Source organism: Taudactylus pleione, unplaced genomic scaffold (assembly GCF_031769625.1).
Source record: "Taudactylus pleione unplaced genomic scaffold, aTauple2 ptg000442l, whole genome shotgun sequence".
NCBI lineage: Eukaryota > Metazoa > Chordata > Amphibia > Anura > Myobatrachidae > Taudactylus > Taudactylus pleione.
The window spans coordinates 421,719-440,476 of record NW_028284844.1 but is presented as its reverse complement, the minus strand read 5'-3'; the positions used below and the strand labels follow the sequence as shown (position 1 = coordinate 440,476).

The 18,758-nt window shown below is 48.2% G+C and overlaps 1 protein-coding gene across 1 annotated transcript in view; it reads left to right on the top strand.

The window, feature by feature from the left end:
• UBE2U (ubiquitin conjugating enzyme E2 U) overlaps positions 1-18,758 on the top strand; it is a 79,965-nt gene that overhangs the window by 29,777 nt on the left and 31,430 nt on the right. Inside the window, 3 exon segments of the mRNA XM_088447810.1 lie at positions 8,023-8,120; positions 8,222-8,348; positions 14,003-14,069. Of these exon segments, the coding sequence (XP_088303936.1) occupies positions 8,023-8,120; positions 8,222-8,348; positions 14,003-14,069 (292 nt within the window).

Below are 18,758 nucleotides of genomic sequence, written 5' to 3'. Positions count from 1 at the left end.
CCCTGTAACCTGCTACAGCAATCCCTGGCGCTATCCAGAAAACCTGTTTCAGCTGTACCTGGCAATCCAGTAAATCTGCTGGCAGCAACCCCCGATGCTTCCAGAAAACCTGTTACAGCCAAACCTGGCAATCCAGTAAGCCTGCTGACAGCAACCACTGGTGCATCCTGAAAACCTGCTACAGTAATACCTGGCATCCAGACGTCCTGTTACAGCAATACCTGGCCTGTGCTCTGCTGCTAGTCCTACTCCTGGTTGGTCCCTGGCACTCTGTAAACCTGCATCGTGTTACCCTGCCTTGCTTCCTGCTGTGGATCAACTCCTGCCCCTGTTACCTACCTATTCCCTCCCTGAGCCTGCAAATTCCCAAACCTACCCATTCCTTCCTGAAACCTGTTATTTCCAATTATCCTGTCCAGCCTGCAAATTCCCAAACCTACCCATTCCTTCCTGAAACCTGTTATTTCCAATTATCCTGTCCAGCCTGCAAATTCCCAAACCTACCCAATCCTTCCTGAAACCTGTTATTTCCAATTATCCTGTCCAGCCTGCACCTGAGTTCTAGCCTTTGTCATAGTAATTCCAGATTACCCTGTTTAGCCCTCATCTCAGCATTACCTGACTTTCCTTCAGCCATTGTCACATTCCAGTCCTGAGTCAAGTTCCAAGCTCATCAGTTCAGTCCACGTTGTTCCAGTCCAGAGTCAAGTTCCAAGCTCATCAGTTCAGTCCACATTGTTCCAGTCCAGAGTCAAGTTCCAAGCTCATCAGTTCAATTCAACAAGTCTTCCTGCCGGTTCCAGTCCGGTCCCTCCAGTTCCTGTCATTTATCATCAAAGGCAGTTTTCACTGCTACCCAAGTCTTGTAAATAGAGCTATTTACATTATCTGTGATTCCAGTCATGCCGACCTCCGTTGAAACCCGATCACCACCTGAGACAGGTAACTCGCAGACACCAATCATGACAGAATGTTCAGGCCCAACGATGGTGGCGGATCAAGCACCTATTAAGGGACTAGATGCTTTCCGTAACCTGGTCACCCGCTTGGATTCACAGGAGGCCGTACAGCATCAAGTGCTACAGCTTTTGAAAATCCTGAATAACCGGCTAGATGTTACCCAAACCTTACCTGAACCCCTAACTACCTTCCATCGACTGCTGGAACAGCTTCAGGCTCTACTCACCAAAATTTTTCAGATCATTCCTGAATTTCTTAAAGCTGCCTCTGTCTCGACTAAAACCTCTGCCTTGGAATCCCTAAGAAACAAGGATTCTTCTGAACCAAGTACTGTCAGACATCGTAGTTACCCACGCCCCAAGCTCTCTGTGGCCGAACGCCAACGGCGCAAAGATTTACAGCTCTGTCTCTATTGTGGGAGTTCTGACCACTTCATTAAAGACTGTTTCCTTTGCAACTCCAGCAGTGGTTCTAAGTGTCAACGTCTCAGTGCCCGTTCCGGTCCCAGCCCGGATTCTGGCCGTTCCGGTCCCAGCCCGGATTCTGGCCGTTCCGGTCCCAGCCCGGATTCTGCCCGTTCCGGTCCCAGCCCGGATTCGGCCCGTTCCGGTCCCTGCCCGGATTCTGCCCGTTCCGGTCCCTGCCCGGATTCTGCCCGTTCCAGTCCCTGCCCGGATTCTGCCCGTTCCGGTCCCAGCCCGGATTCTGCCCATCCCAGCAGGGGACTCCAGTCAGCAGCCCCAGGAGGGGTTTCAAGTCTCGTACCCCAGGAGGGGGTTTCAAGTCTCGTACCCCAGGAGGGGGTTTCAAGTCTCGTACCCCAGGAGGGGGTTTCAAGTCTCGTACCCCAGGAAGGGGCTTCAAGTCTCGTACCCCAGGAGGGGGTTTCAAGTCTCGTACCCCAGGAGGGGGTTTCAAGTCTCGTACCCCAGGAGGGGGTTTCAAGTCTCGTACCCCAGGAGGGGGTTTCAAGTCTCGTACCCCAGGAGGGGGTTTCAAGTCTCGTACCCCAGCAAGGGGTCTCAAGTCCCATTCCCCAGAAGGGGATCTCAATTCTGGCACCCCAGCAAGGGGTTTCAAGTCTCGTACCCCAGGAGGGGGTTTCAAGTCTCATACCCCAGGAGGGGGTTTCAAGTCTCATACCCCAGGAGGGGGTTTCAAGTCTCGCGCCCCAGGAGGGGGTCTCAAGTCTCGCGCCCCAGGAGGGGGTCTCAAGTCTCGCGCCCCAGGAGGGGGTCTCAAGTCTCGCGCCCCAGGAGGGGGTCTCAAGTCTCGCGCCCCAGGAGGGGGTCTCAAGTTCCTGTTATCAGGGAGAAGTGTCTTGTGCTACAAAATCTGATTATGGTTCCTGTTCACCGTCTCCTGCATATATTGTTCCAGAAGATGACAATCTCTGTAGTCTGTTCTCAGCTTTGATTGTTGATGCTACTGTCTCTAGCTCCCCAGGACTCCTTCCAGTTCCATCAATTGGTCCGAATTCCGAACATCTGTCAGCTTCAGTTATTTCGACTCCTCATCAATCGGAGCATCCTCAAATTTCCTCCTGCCAGGCACATGAAAGTGCTCCACAATCCTTGAACACACAGGATTCGTCAGATACTTCACCATGCATTTATTTTGATGGGGACTTAACTCAATACTATGCCTTATTGAAACAATTCTTCGGTATGATGAATTCTTCCCAACCATGTGGAGTCAAGTCTACTAATATTGTAGAGTTTGTTATCTCATCTTTTCAAGGTAAAGCTTGGGACTGGGTTGCTCCTATTTACAACTCCAAAGATCCAATGCTTCAAAATATAAAGACTTTCAGTGAAGCTGTTGTCAAAGAATTTGGTCCTTACCCTGTAAACCAAAATTCTAGCGAAGTTCTCAGTTCCAAAATATTGTCCAAGCACTCTGTTTGTGCTACCAAGAATTTGTCCTCCACTCCTCTGAAATCTGAACAAGGTCAAGTTTTCAAGGGCCAGCGTGCCGAATCCCAGGCATCCCAAGAGAGCAGTACTTTTGAATCTGTAACCCAGAACATGACTTGTGCACACACCTCCTTGTCCCCTTTCTGCTACTGTTCCTCCCAAAAATCTGATCCTGTCCTTCCCAGCCACATATTTCCACAGGAGTTGCCAAAGATTCCTGGTCCGTTAGTTGGCACAAAACGTTCTCGCAGCAAAAAGAAGAATCGTCGAAGGTCTTGAACTATCTCCTTTGTAGACTTTCCACTCCAAGTATCCCAAGAAATTGAGAATTGGGAAGATGTCTGAAAGTTTTTGTTTTGGTGTCCGGAGTCCACCCATAAAGAGGGGGGTACTGTCACGACCCTGTCTAGTTGTCACCTTTTTGCTTTGAGACTTATCCCTGTCAGCTTCCCCATGGAGCTGTGTGTGTAATTTGCCTGGAGGATTCGCTCTGATTATTGCACCTGGCCTCTCCTCTGTCTGTGAGCACTGCTAGCCCTGATTGGAATCACAGGTGTGGTTCTGATTCTCAGAGCTGCAGAGATGAATACTCCCTCTGCATGTTGTGCCTTCCACCACTCAGAATGCTACTACCAGACCACCTGTCCGTATCCACCAATTGCTGCCAGACCCATGGTATATATATCCTCTCCTGATAGCATTCTGGGCCTGAACATCTAGTCTTCCCGTGGTGTATGGTTCATGCATTCAAGTCTGTCCCTGTAACCTGCTACAGCAATCCCTGGCGCTATCCAGAAAACCTGTTTCAGCTGTACCTGGCAATCCAGTAAATCTGCTGGCAGCAACCCCCGGTGCTTCCAGAAAACCTGTTACAGCCAAACCTGGCAATCCAGTAAGCCTGCTGACAGCAACCACTGGTGCATCCCGAAAACCTGCTACAGTAATACCTGGCATCCAGACGTCCTGTTACAGCAATACCTGGCCTGTGCTCTGCTGCTAGTCCTACTCCTGGTTGGTCCCTGGCACTCTGTAAACCTGCATCGTGTTACCCTGCCTTGCTTCCTGCTGTGGATCAACTCCTGCCCCTGTTACCTACCTATTCCCTCCCTGAGCCTGCAAATTCCCAAACCTACCCATTCCTTCCTGAAACCTGTTATTTCCAATTATCCTGTCCAGCCTGCAAATTCCCAAACCTACCCATTCCTTCCTGAAACCTGTTATTTCCAATTATCCTGTCCAGCCTGCAAATTCCCAAACCTACCCAATCCTTCCTGAAACCTGTTATTTCCAATTATCCTGTCCAGCCTGCACCTGAGTTCTAGCCTTTGTCATAGTAATTCCAGATTACCCTGTTTAGCCCTCATCTCAGCATTACCTGACTTTCCTTCAGCCATTGTCACATTCCAGTCCTGAGTCAAGTTCCAAGCTCATCAGTTCAGTCCACGTTGTTCCAGTCCAGAGTCAAGTTCCAAGCTCATCAGTTCAGTCCACATTGTTCCAGTCCAGAGTCAAGTTCCAAGCTCATCAGTTCAATTCAACAAATCTTCCTGCCGGTTCCAGTCCGGTCCCTCCAGTTCCTGTCATTTATCATCAAAGGCAGTTTTCACTGCTACCCAAGTCTTGTAAATAGAGCTATTTACATTATCTGTGATTCCAGTCATGCCGACCTCCGTTGAAACCCGATCACCACCTGAGACAGGTAACTCGCAGACACCAATCATGACAGAATGTTCAGGCCCAACGATGGTGGCGGATCAAGCACCTATTAAGGGACTAGATGCTTTCCGTAACCTGGTCACCCGCTTGGATTCACAGGAGGCCGTACAGCATCAAGTGCTACAGCTTTTGAAAATCCTGAATAACCGGCTAGATGTTACCCAAACCTTACCTGAACCCCTAACTACCTTCCATCGACTGCTGGAACAGCTTCAGGCTCTACTCACCAAAATTTTTCAGATCATTCCTGAATTTCTTAAAGCTGCCTCTGTCTCGACTAAAACCTCTGCCTTGGAATCCCTAAGAAACAAGGATTCTTCTGAACCAAGTACTGTCAGACATCGTAGTTACCCACGCCCCAAGCTCTCTGTGGCCGAACGCCAACGGCGCAAAGATTTACAGCTCTGTCTCTATTGTGGGAGTTCTGACCACTTCATTAAAGACTGTTTCCTTTGCAACTCCAGCAGTGGTTCTAAGTGTCAACGTCTCAGTGCCCGTTCCGGTCCCAGCCCGGATTCTGGCCGTTCCGGTCCCAGCCCGGATTCTGGCCGTTCCGGTCCCAGCCCGGATTCGGCCCGTTCCGGTCCCTGCCCGGATTCTGCCCGTTCCGGTCCCTGCCCGGATTCTGCCCGTTCCGGTCCCAGCCCGGATTCTGCCCATCCCAGCAGGGGACTCCAGTCAGCAGCCCCAGGAGGGGTTTCAAGTCTCGTACCCCAGGAGGGGGTTTCAAGTCTCGTACCCCAGGAGGGGGTTTCAAGTCTCGTACCCCAGGAGGGGGTTTCAAGTCTCGTACCCCAGGAGGGGGTTTCAAGTCTCGTACCCCAGGAGGGGGTTTCAAGTCTCGTACCCCAGGAGGGGGTTTCAAGTCTCGTACCCCAGCAAGGGGTCTCAAGTCCCATTCCCCAGAAGGGGATCTCAATTCTGGCACCCCAGCAAGGGGTTTCAAGTCTCGTACCCCAGGAGGGGGTTTCAAGTCTCATACCCCAAGTTCCAAGCTCATCAGTTCAATTCAACAAGTCTTCCTGCCGGTTCCAGTCCGGTCCCTCCAGTTCCTGTCATTTATCATCAAAGGCAGTTTTCACTGCTACCCAAGTCTTGTAAATAGAGCTATTTACATTATCTGTGATTCCAGTCATGCCGACCTCCGTTGAAACCCGATCACCACCTGAGACAGGTAACTCGCAGACACCAATCATGACACCCCTATTCCTCCTATCTCTCTCTTCCCTCTTCTTCCCAGCTCTCTCCCCTATTCCTCCTATCTCTCTCTCCCCTCTTCTTCCCAGCTCTCTCCCCTATTCCTCCTATCTCTTTCCCCTCTTCTTCCCCACTCTCTCTCCTATTCCTCCTATCTCTCTCTCCCCTCTTCTTCCCAGCTCTCTCCCCTAATCCTCCTATCTCTCTCTCCCCTCTTCTTCCCAGCTCTCTCCCCTAATCCTCCTATCTCTCTCTCCCCTCTTCTTCCCAGCTCTCTCCCCTATTCCTCCTATCTCTCTTTCCCCTCTTCTTCCCCACTCTCTCCCCTATTCCTCCTATCTCTCTCTCCCCTCTTCTTCTCATCTCTCCCCCATCTTGCTTCCCTCTTTCACATCCGTCTCCTTCCTATCTATCTGTTTCCCGCTTCCTACCATCTCTCTCTCTCTCTCTGGGGTCTATTCATTATGAGAAAATTATCATTACTGATAATTTAGTTTTAAATTTGCCACAGTTTATTTGTTTAAAAACGTAATTCATCATTAACTTCACATAAAACTATCACTTCTGAAAAACTGCTCCTGTTGCAAAGACCGCCTTTTCGGAAGTGAGATAATTTCCTCCTGCAGTGCCCCTAATGTATCATGCCAGCTCCCTCATAGCCTCTGCCTAGTGCCCGTTCCCTGCGTGCAGCCTCTCTAGTGCCCGTTCCCTGCGTGCAGCCTCTCTAGTGCCTGTTCCCTGCGCTCAGCCTCTCTAGTGCCTGCACCCTGTCAGAATCCACTGCCCAGTGCCCACTCCCACCCACAGTCCTCTCCCCTGTACTTCCAGCAGCTGTCCCCGTAGTCCTCTCTTTCCCTGCATCCGCTGTCTGTCAGCTTTGCCGGACAGCCCTCTTCCCTGTGCTTCCAGCAGCTGTCCCCCGTAGTCCTCTCTTTCCCTGCACCTGCTGTTAGCTTTGCCGGGCAGCCCTTTCCCCTGTACTTCCAGCAGCTGTCCCCGCAGTCCTCTCAACCCCTGCAACCGCTGTCAGCTCTGCTGGGCAGCCCGCTCCCCTGTAGTTCTAGCAGCCGTTCCCGCAGCCCTCCCTCCCCCCGCTGTCAGCTCTGCCGGCAGCCCAGAGCACCAAAAGGTAAGTGGACACAGATAGAGGGATCTGAAAATATCCCTCTGCTGCACAAGCTGCCGTGTAAACGGCAGCTTGTGAATGGTATCGGGGACTGTATGTCAACTCAGAGTGTCGTACAGTATCACTCACAAGCTCCAAAAAAAATGCTTTTTTCGGAACTTGATGAATTGCATAATTTCTATGTCCCCATACTAAAGTATGGGGACTGGAAATTATCGTTACATGCTTACTGAATAGCCCTGAACCTTAATTTTTATGAAAGTAGGAGAAAATGTTACCCACTTTTCTAGAAAATAAGTGATGATGATTAGATCCCTCTGTCTCTCAGATTTGGCCTCAATAGCCTCACACCCACTGTAATATAAAGTTGACTTGCATGTTATACCTGGTTACAATTTTATTTACAAAAGATAGGTTACCAGCATCCACACTGTTATTCATGGTGGTCATTTCATCCTGTGAGTGATCACCAGGACCTCCCATTCACAGTGAGGTTTTCGACTACCTAAGGAACCTGCTGTCTATTACAGTATTTCCATATAATTGCAGAAAGTGTACTTGTGGGAGAGCTGAAGCTGTGGCCAGGCATCAGGCAGCCAGTGAGAGCTGTGAAGGGAAGGGTGGAGACTTCGATCCAGCTCTCACTGTGCTTGCTGTAGATGGACACTCTAGATTAGCAGATTATATAATAGATGTATTGCCTACCTCTGGCCAGTCAGGAATGCAGGACTTTTGTGATTGGCTTCCTCAAACATAAGAGAATCTTCTGGAGATGTTCTGACCAGCATAACTGACATCTATTATTTAAGCTTTTTGCTCATGCATCAGCACCACCTTAAGCCCTATACAGTAGTTGGGAGTGTGAATATACTTGTTTGTGAGGATATTTTATGCTATTTTATTAACAGTATTTACTCTATGGGGAAAAGTAACTGATGGGAGTGGGTGGTGCACCTAAAATTAATGAGCTGTTAGACGTGAACCTTTCTTAACTCTAGAATAATACCTGTATATATCCATTACTATGTAATTAGATCAGTTTGGAGAATTTATTATGGTCAGTGATCTCTTAGAAATTAAAATATGACTCTAGAATTTCTCTTACAGTTGATCAAATGTCTGGGAAACCTTGCTTGGACTTCCTGGACAACACGGCAGCCTGGAATCCTCATTACACAATGAGTTATATACTACTAGTGATCCAGGTAGGACACGTCGGTCACTTGTATTCTTCATGTCAAGGTTTTTTCCATACACGTTCCAATCATCCTTTGATGAACTCTTTGTTCCATTCCGTGTAATTTAGTCCATGCTCTCCAATCCCGTGATGGAAAGCGCCGTGAACCTGGAGGCAGCGGACATGCTAATAAATAATCCGGCCGTGTACAGACGGGTGATTGTGGACTGTGTGAAGATCAGCAGGCAGCTTGAGGGTAAGTCCCCAATGCTTTAGCACAGGGGTCTTCAACCTTGGCCCTCCAGCTGCTGTGGAACTACACATCCCAGCATGCACTGCCACCTTTTTGATAGAACAGCATGCTAAAACTATGGCAGTGCATGTTGGGATGTGTAGTTCCACAGCAGCTGCAGGGCCAAGGTTGAAGACCCCTGCTTTAGCGCCTACTCCTGTAGAGATGCGTGTCCATTGCTAGCACAGAGTATTTAAGGAGCCCAGTGGGTGGAGCACATGAGAAGTCAGCCTATCAATTCACTAGGAACTGGTGACATCATTGAGAAGGCAGCTTATTACAGGGTGCTTGAGCGAAGACATCGTTTCCTTATGAACTGATAGACCCACCGAATGTCTACCCAGTGGTTGGTTGATAAGTCATTATGTAAACCTTTAAGGGGCTCTGTTATATCTCTTTCAATGAAATATGTTATTAAATGAATCATTTTCTAATTGGTTGCCATTAAATAAAAGTGTAGAAACAAATACTTGGAAATTCTATTTCTAAAATGCGCGGCCCTCACCCTCTGCTTTCTTCATGCTTGACGTTAGTGTCACCAGCACGACTGGACTGGGGTTCAGGGAGAAGCCGTTATTAGATGTAGTCACACCCCTTCCTCATTGCTTAGCAGATGGTGTAGCACTGAGGTTCCTTCTCCCATGCAATATTAGAGTCTCTGTGGCTTAGTGCAAGAGTCACAGCGCTCTCTCTGTCTACGTGAGCCTCAAGAGTGGTCAACATGGCGGCTCTTGGCAGCACCGCCGGCCGAGCGCACAGGGAGAACGCTTCTGGCACCCACCAATCTGCAAATGGATTCTGCACAAAGTCCACCAAGAGTACAAGTAATTCTGCTTTCCGCCCCAAGATTACAGCTAAGTGCAGAACTTTCCTCTGAAAATATATGATCTGGCAGCTCTTTCCTCGCTGATTATTTTACTTTCAAGTTCTGTTCCCAAAAAGATATATAAAAGAGAGTTTTCTGACTGTTTTTCTTATCGTGTAACATATTGGAAGGAGTTCCAGGTGCTTCTCGGCCTCGGAGACTACAAGCCAGATGGTCTACTCTTAACCCTTGATTGCTCACAAGGACACTACAATACTCTGGGTCCGCCGAAGGCTAATGAACATATAGCTTGCAGTGTTTGTGGTAGCCGTTTAATCCTGAGGGCTAAACACTGTATTTCTTAAACAATAAAAAATGTTTTTTCGCCTCTACTGAGGCAAAGTCAAGTTTTGTTCATGGAGTGATGTCAGCAAAGAAATTTGTGAGGCAACTTTTTTTTTTTTGACCATGAACAGCGTCCAAGAGTTTGGTAAAAATCACAACTATATAGAAAAGTTTTTATACCTCCCCAGAACTAGTGGAAATGTAAAAGACTCATAATACATGCCCTGACCTGCCGTGTAACCTTTGTTTAATACACTGTCTGACACACGGTATGTAACCGCACTTAAATATGCTGTAATTGAAGAAACCTACGTTCTTCTGGTGTTGGGCGCTGTACGCAGAAATGCCCTTACCACTCAGTCATCAGCCCGATGTCAGCCAATCTGAACCCCCCCCTCTATCCACTGATGTCAGCAAATAATGCAGAGGATATCCGGTCAATAGGTCAACAACAGATGGTTGACATGCAATAGGTCGACATTGCAAAAATTTGACAGGATCAAATGGTCAACACAAAAATGGTCAACACTTTTTTTTCCAACATTGCTAAGGTTAGGGTCAGGCTGCCAGCCAGGTGTAGTTAGGGTTAGGCACTAGGTGGAGGGTTAGGTTAGGGTTAGGCACTAAGGGGGGAAGATTTTTGTTAGGCACTAGGTGGAGGGTTAGGCACTAGGGGGAGGGTTAGGCTAGGGTTAGGTTTAGGCACTAGGGGGTAGATTGGGGTTATGCACCAGTGGGAGGGTTAGGATGAAGCACCAGGGGGAGGGTTAAGGTTAGACAACACGGGGACGGTTTGGGTTAAAGGAAAGGTCAGGGTTAGGCACCAGGGGATGGGGGGGCAGGGTTAATCATCGGGGGAGGGTTAGAGTTAGGCACCAGTGGGACGGTTAGGCAGTAGGGGGAGGGTTAGGCACTATGTGTAAGGTTATAGTCAATTACCAGGGGGAGGGCTAGGGTTAGGCACCAGAGGGAGGGTTAAGTTTAGGCACTAGAGGGAAGATTAGGGTTTGGCCCTGGGGGGGAGGGGTAGGGTTAATCATCAGGGGGAGGGTAGGGTTAGGCACTAGAGGGAGGATGCTAAATGGCAAAAAAAAAAAAACAATGTGTCGACTTTTGTACCCGTCGACCTATTGCATTTCGACTATCTGGTGTGGACCTATTGACTGTTGACCTTTTTATTTTCAATTTTTTTTTTATACAACACCCACGCAGAGATGGACACAGCCATCTTCGCCTCCTCCTGATGCTGGCAATGAGCCCTAACAGAGCAAATCCAAAAGGGAGAAGTGGAGGGTTTCCATGTAAAATGCTGAGTGGGGGCATTGGTGCTTTTAGCTTCGCGGAGCAGTGCAAAATCGAGATTCCATTTCACGGAGGAAACTTACTGAAATGATATACAGGGACTGGTGCATTATTTTAGGGAGGTAACCCTGCACCGACTCAGAGCTGGCGATCTATGGTCCTCACTCTATTTTGCGCCTCAATGTTGCACGTATCCAGGAGCTCTGAAAGGAATGAAATAAAACGCTTCACAAACACAAAAGTGACATGGAAGAGAAGCAGTCCTGGTGTAACCTTAGGGCTACCGTGCTAAAGTGACAAAGAAATCGGATTTCCCTGTGACGTGTACAGATTTCTTCAACTCTAGATTGAGGAGGTGAGTTCTGAGAGCAGGGCTTGCACATGGACAGCAGTTAGAGGCAGCTGCACTTAGGATGAGCTCTGTGCCCAACGTAATCCTCTTCTCACACAATTATAAATCAGTTTAAGATTTGTGAAGGCAGTGGGACATTACAAGGTGCTGTAGAGGATTCAATGTACCAAGGACAGGGTCGATAGCATCTCAGTTCAGCTTCTGGACCCAGTGCGTTCCGCTGTCATTGCTATTGCCATTTCTGTTCCTCCTGTGGTGTCCTGCGTCGTCTCTTTGGAGACCGAAACCACTGACACAATTTCTGCAAACATGGGGAACTGGATCTGGGTCCTGAATCGAGTATGGTGCCAATTATAACACTGGACACACAGCTACTCCAAGCTGGCTGACATCCACAGGAGAGCCCACGCAGGAAAAGGGGGAAAGACTTCTCCAGGACCAGAAGAGGAAGGAGCTTCAGTTAATAAACATGGTGAAGGACGGACATGGTGGCCAGCTGTCTATCTTAAGATTTCTCCATTGAATAGTTCATTGTTGTAGCTCCACCTTCCTGTCTTCCCCCACTCCACTGTTACACAAAAATGTACAAGGCACCAAGCAGAGCTCATAGAGGTGTTCCAAAGCTTCTCTGCTCAATGCATGTTGTGAATAACGTTGCCATGGTAGTCACTGCGCAGAGGTATAAATTAGTAATAACAGCATGAATAATGGCAATTCCCCAGATTCTTCCTATAACCAGCCACAGGGTTTTACATTTAATAGACAAACACAGCACATTTTGTCATGGGATTCCTGCTTTAAATAATGTAGCCCAGAAAATAAGGATAGATGGTAGAAAGTGCACCAAACATGCAGAAAAAGAGGGATCTTGTTGTTCAGTTTTGAGTAAAAAAAAAAAGGGATGTTCTTAGTAATAAAAATGACCAGGGACCGATCTATAAAATCTGGGACTATTGATGGTCCATTGACCACATTTCAAAAGCAAGGACTACCCATTGCTGGCTCTTCCTCCAACTATTTTCCCGCTGTAAACAGAGACACATTAGTTCTGGAAATCACAGAACTAGGCTATAAAATGCATGGACATGTGGTAAAGGCATAAAAATAGTAGTGTTCCAAAAAATGCAAGACAAAATACAACACACAAAAACAGGCAATGGGTACGATAAGAGCTCATGGTATCTACAATCATTCCTATTTACATGCATTAAAAACAAATGTAAAGCATTTACAAACACGGAGATTTCCAATATGATTGGTTGCTATGGACAACATCTCCACTTCTGAAAACGCGCACTTTCGTAAATATGGGACTGATTCAGACCCGCTCACGAGCGATGAGTGCTCGCAAGCGGGTCGATGTTGGCCCAGTGCGCATGCGCACGACGGAGCCGGCTCCGTTGTGCGCATGTGCGAGACCCGGATAGCGACGGGCAACCCGTCGCTCCGGGTCTCGTACCAAAGGGGGCGTGCTGTCGATGTTGAGTGACAGCACGCCCCCTTTGGTGGGCGTGCCGGGAGCGTGGCTGCCCAGATGGAGGCGTTCCCATGGGAACGTCTACCGTCTGGGGCCGGCCCCACTGACATCACAAGTGATGTCAGTGGGAGTGCTCTCGGCTCTGATAGAGCCAAAAGCACTCCAGGGCTTGCGGCAACGAGACCCTACCACAAGGGTCTCGTCGCAAGTCCGATGGTCGCGATAGTCTTGACCATCGCGACCATCTTCCTGGCCACTCGCTGTAGCTGTGGGTGGTCATCCACAGGTGTACGAGCGACCAGGAGGCCGCTCTAAAAATTAAGAAGGATGGCCCTGATTCAGAGCGAGCGCTCTGTCAGAGCGTCCGGCTCTGAATCAGGGCCTATACCCCTTACACCAGTGGTCAGGGAACAAGGGTAAATTACCCCACATGGGGTAAAAATGAAATTCCTGGGGGTAATGGACGGATAGCCGGGCATGCATATGAATCATTCTATAATATAGAATGATTCATATGCATACCTGGCTGTGCCGCAGGGAGGCTCTAAGCTAGACGCCCGCTGAGATGTTATTACCAGAGGGCGTCCGGCTCCTTCCCTGCAGCGCCGCGTTAGCTGGAGCTCTCTTCTGAACTCCAGCTTCTGCCTCTCCATGCGCACTATGGGAGAGACGTCATTTTTTTTTGTACAAGCGGCGCTACAGGGGCATTATATGAGGGCACTACTACAGGGGCATTATATGAGGGCACTACTACAGGGGCATTATATGGGGTCACTACTACAGGGGCACTATATGGGGGCACTACTACAGGGGCATTATATGGGGGCACTACTACAGGGGCACTATATGGGGGCACTACTACAGGGGCACTATATGGGGGCACTACTACAGGGACATTATATGGGGGCACTACTACAGGGGCATAACTATGGGGGCATTACTATATGATTTCCTTCCTTTCAAATCAAGGGGGTAACGTCGGCGTATCTAAATATATTTTGGGGTAAAAGGTAAAAAAGTTCCCTGACCCCTGCCTTTCACAATCACCTTCAGAGGGAAGATGCAATGCAGCAGCTCTTGTTGGGGGCGAGGCCATGTAAATTACATCATTAGGCCCCACCTCCTCGTGACATAAAGCCGCGATTCGCAGGTGTATGGGAAGGGGTGTTGCCAAAATGACACCCGCGAATCAAAGCATTAGGCCACTAGGAGTCCAGGCTCTGATTGTAAAAAGAAATCAGGCTCCTTAGCTCTTCATGTATCAGACATTACTCTGTCATTACTGCAGACCGTCAGAAAGTCATTATGTTCGTTAACGTGTAATCTGACATTTGCAGCTGGCTCAGTACAAGACTACACCACGTCACGAAGGACACGGACCCCCGACTCTGCACCTGCAGAAAGGTATATTACATTGATTAACCATTTGTGTTCTACAATAAATTTGTAATGGTATAAAGCGATCATATTAGATCTTAGAAAGGCCTTGCAATCCATGCCAGATCGCATGGATTGCATCACATGCTGTCTTCCAGTATGAGGTGAATGCCATGACAACGTATTAGTAACTTTCCTGATATAGCGATGTCACTGCGCTTCTAGTAAGCTATCATTTTCTTTCTTCTTGTATCACCATAGTTCCAAATGTGACTTATACGCAATGCACGCTTCTTAACTTTGGAGCATTGTGACACCAAACTTCCATTATTTACCATAGAGCAGATATGAACACACCACCCAACCTAGGCCCATGAAATACAATTGGGACAGAGGGCCCGAATCAGACCCGGTCGCTAGATGCGTTCGCACGCAACCAAAGTATGCAAATTCCGCAATTGCACGCCAAGGCATTAGCACGCCCACTATGTTTTGTCGTGCGATCGCGGTGCGTATTTAGACGCCCACCAGCCTGTTTTAAGATGCCCACTTTCCCTTAGTGATACACGTCATCTCCAGGATGTGTATGCAACAATCGGTAACATCGAGTAACATCGGACCCATATGCAGCACTTGTGGCTGACCATACCTTACTGCAAGCACTGCGAGTGCTGCTGTGTGTAATTCAGCCATGTGACATTTACCATGACGCTGCCTCTTAATTATGCACGCCTTTGAAACGGCGTTAAGACGCTCAGACACGCCCTCGTTCGCACAACCGCTCCCCTGTTTCCATCGACCAACCCCTGTCCCCACCCACAAACGCCTCGTCCTGTCACTCAATCTAGCAAGGCGTCTATGCTTAAGGGGCGATCGTTTTGAGATCGCATGGACTGGTTCGCGCACTGCAATGCGTACGCATGCACATATTGCAAACATCGACAGACTACGTGCGAACGCAGCCTAGCGTGCAGGTCTGAATCAGGCCCAGGGCCCTCAAATCGGGACTGTCCTGCCTAAATTATGGCAGTTTGTAGGTATGGCAATGGGGTAATTTGCGGAGCATAGGTTTACATGCTGTTCACATGGTCAGTTCACATACCTCCCTGCTGTCTTGATATAGGGGGGACAGTTCAGATTTCAGGGGACTGCCCTGCTGCCAATAACCCACAGTCAGCAGCTTTGTCCCAACTGCTGGGTAGTTGGGGGTTACTTGCCCTTCAGCGTGGCAAGCAGGTGCCGAATACATCTGCCACTGGTGTACATGGCAAGGGTTAGCTTGGGTGAGGGAAGGGAGGCTGGGAGTAGCCTGGTGCTTCGACTATGGCACTTCACCAACATGGCATCCCCAACGTGGAGTGACCACGCTGCCTCTTGTGTGTATACTATCAGATTGCTTCAGGACCATGGTGGGAGGGATGAAATTATATTTACAGTTGCATCTGCCCCCAATGAGCGAGTTCATGGTCCATCCGTGTGTATGATGTGTGTATGACGTGTGTATGATTTTTCATTATTATAATTTATATGGCGCCACAAGTGTTCCACAGTGCCTTACACAGTACATAAACAAATTGTTGACAAGCGACTTACAGAACAATACACTACAGGACCAGAACATGGATAATATATATTGCTACATTAGTGACCATAACACCCAGATAAGCAACAGAGCATAAGCAGCCAAGTGTTAGGTGCCCTAGTGGTGAGAAAGAAGTAGATGAAACTAAAGTAGGGAGAAGCACAAGAGGGTAGAGGGCCCTGCTCGTAAGAGCTTACATTCTAAAAAGGAGGGGCAGACAAACAGGTGTGACACAGATGGGGTAGGCAGGGAGGAAGGAGTATGTATCAGGGAGTTAGAATGACAGCTGGAAGGCTTTGATGAAATAATGGGTCTTGAGAGCCCGTTTGAAGGATTGCAAAGAGGTGGAGAGTCTGATGGGGAGTGGGAGAGAGTTCCAGAGGTGGGGAGCAGCGCGGGCAAAATCGTGGAGGCGGGAGTGGGAGGAAGTAATCAGTTGGCATGAAAGGCGGCATATGCCGCATTAGTTGAATGAAGAGGGCGGACAGGAGAGTGAAGGGAGATGAGATCAGAGATGTAAATGGGAGAAGATTGGGTGAGGGCTTTGTAAGCGAGTGTGAGAACCTTGAATTGGGTTCTGAAGGGGAAGGGGAGCCAGTGGAGGGCTTGTAGGAGAGGGGAGGCAGATGTAGAGCGTTTGGAGAGGAAGATGAGCTGAGAAGCAGCATTAAGGACAGACTGGAGAGGAGAGAGATGGGATTTGGGGAGGCCAGATAGGAGGAGGTTACAGTAGTCCAATCTGGAGATGACCAGTGTATGACGTGTGTATGACATGTGTATGACGTGTGTATGATATGTGTATGACGTGTGTAAGCATTGATGTTTTGAACACAGTTCCAATATGCACAGTTTTTACTTCCACAGAAAATAATTACTATACAGAATTATAGTTGTTGCAGATTGTGGGCCTGATTTTGAGACTGGCGAGTCTTCGGCTGCGGCAGCCTTGCTATCTTATGCTATTGCGAGTAGTAGTATTACTATTCTCCTCCTTTATTTATATGGCGCCACAAGGGGTCCACAGCGCCTTACAAAGTACATAAACTGAATGAGCAAGACAAGAAAACATTGCAGGACAAGGACATTGCTTATAAACATTGCTGCATCAGCCGTCATAATACTCAAGTAAGCAGCAGGGTGGCAGAACCCAAGGGCTTGTTGCCATTGTAGGAAATATAGAGTAGATGATAGTATAAGTAAGGGAAGAAAAAGCACGAGGAAAGAGGTCCCTGCTCGTGAGAGCTTACAATCTAAAGGGGAGTGGCAGACAGACAGGAGTATCCGCCCATGTATGCCATTATCTGTCTATCTTCAAGCGGATGGCCAGCCCGCCCGCTGTTTTTCCATCTGCAGTCTGCCCATCATTCAGCCAAGGCACATGCAACACCATGATCTCACACAGGCTCGTACAGGCCTCTCGTGCTGCTGCTGCTGATTCATGGAAATGTTGTAATGAAACATTTCCAGGAAATCCCCAATCTCTATTTCTCCATCGAAAAATGTCTTAACAGAGCTTCGGTGTCTCTTGCTCCAGAAGCTATTGACTGTTTCCCAGTGCATAGACATTTTTCCTGAGCAAATAAACAGAGGATGTGTATGCAACGTCTGCCATACTTGTTTTTGACCAACTAATTTCTATAATCTTTTTGGCTAATGCTGCCCCCATGTGACAGTTTTGTGGTACTACAAAGCCTGCATCTGTTCCTTTGTGCTCAACGTAGATCAGCATTATTAAATACTAGGAGCAGGGGGGCGGGAGGCATAATAGAATATATCTGCTTTTTTTGCTGATATATAAAGTTACAGCTTTGTCTATTCTCCAGCCAGTATGATCGCACCCAAGTTCAATCCATCACAGACCATATTAAGGGTATTTATCCTGGAGGATATTGCCAGATAGTGCTGAAAATTGAGCTGTCTACTGATATTAGCTGCACTATGAGCTATTCCTCATGGTCACTCAGCGGCACCACATCTATCAAATGCGAAGCAACGAAGAGCGGCTGAGTTAATTGCTTTCTACAGTTCTGGTTCTAGTTTACACATACATCCTCTTGCAGTGCTGGATGGGGTGAGCCACCTAAATGGAAATTTCGGGGTGAGAGTAGGATTGAGTAGGGTTTTTGGATCACAAATTATGTCTGAGTAGAAGGAGAATTTGAAGTCGTGCATTTAAAAACGAATAACAGTGTGTAAAGTTTCAAAAGCAGCAGAAAACAGCCAGGGACATCTTAAAGCATAGGGACACTGGGCAGTTGCCCAGGGCCCCAAGATTCTAGGGGCCTTTGAGCTGGGCCGGGGGGCATCTACTTGGAGTGTGCGGCCGCTCGCTCCGTGCATAGGGCAGCCGGCTGAGAGGCAGGCAGAGAAAGATGAAAGATGCTCCCCAACTGCTTTGATTGTGTTTGTAAGATAGATTGCCCCTCTGTCTCAGTGGGCCCCCCATACTTTAATAGCAGCTGCAATGCAGAGAAGGAGCTGCACTGCGAGCTGGAGAAGAGGGATGTGGTGTCTGTAATTCTTACTTTACTTCATGATTTTTTATGTTTAAACATTGAATTTGTTGAAAGTACCAATAAATATAAAGGCTTATTTTATTGACCGTTTACATATTTATATTCCCGTGAGTGGGTGGATTGCTTTCCCCAGGGCCTACAATGTTGTTTAGACGGCCCTGAGAACAGCACCAAGTAGCGCTGTACAGTTTCCAAATTCTATATGTTGAATCACGTCCTGACGTCATTATGGGACGTGAGAAAATGTGAAAGACATTGGGGGCCATTTGAGAACCAGATGAAAAGGTGAGGACAGCACAAATGCACCTACTTTTCTTCCCAGTCACCATGCTAACGGTGAGAGAAGGAAATGTTTATGGACATGGACAGATCTGGACTTTCTATGTGGTAGTAATTCTGTGCATAAATCAGGAGTGTCCCCCTCAAATCAATCCACCTGAGGCAGCACTTGTCCTCCTCCCCTGCTGTGGCCGCTCCCTGCATTACAGGCGCAGTGACTGACACATCGAGCGGAGTGTGGGCTAGAGAGGGAGAATATCTCAGCTCCCTCTCCTGTCATCTACTGCTCTTATGCTGTCAGTCACCATACTGCGCCGACTGCAGAAAGGAGCACAGGAG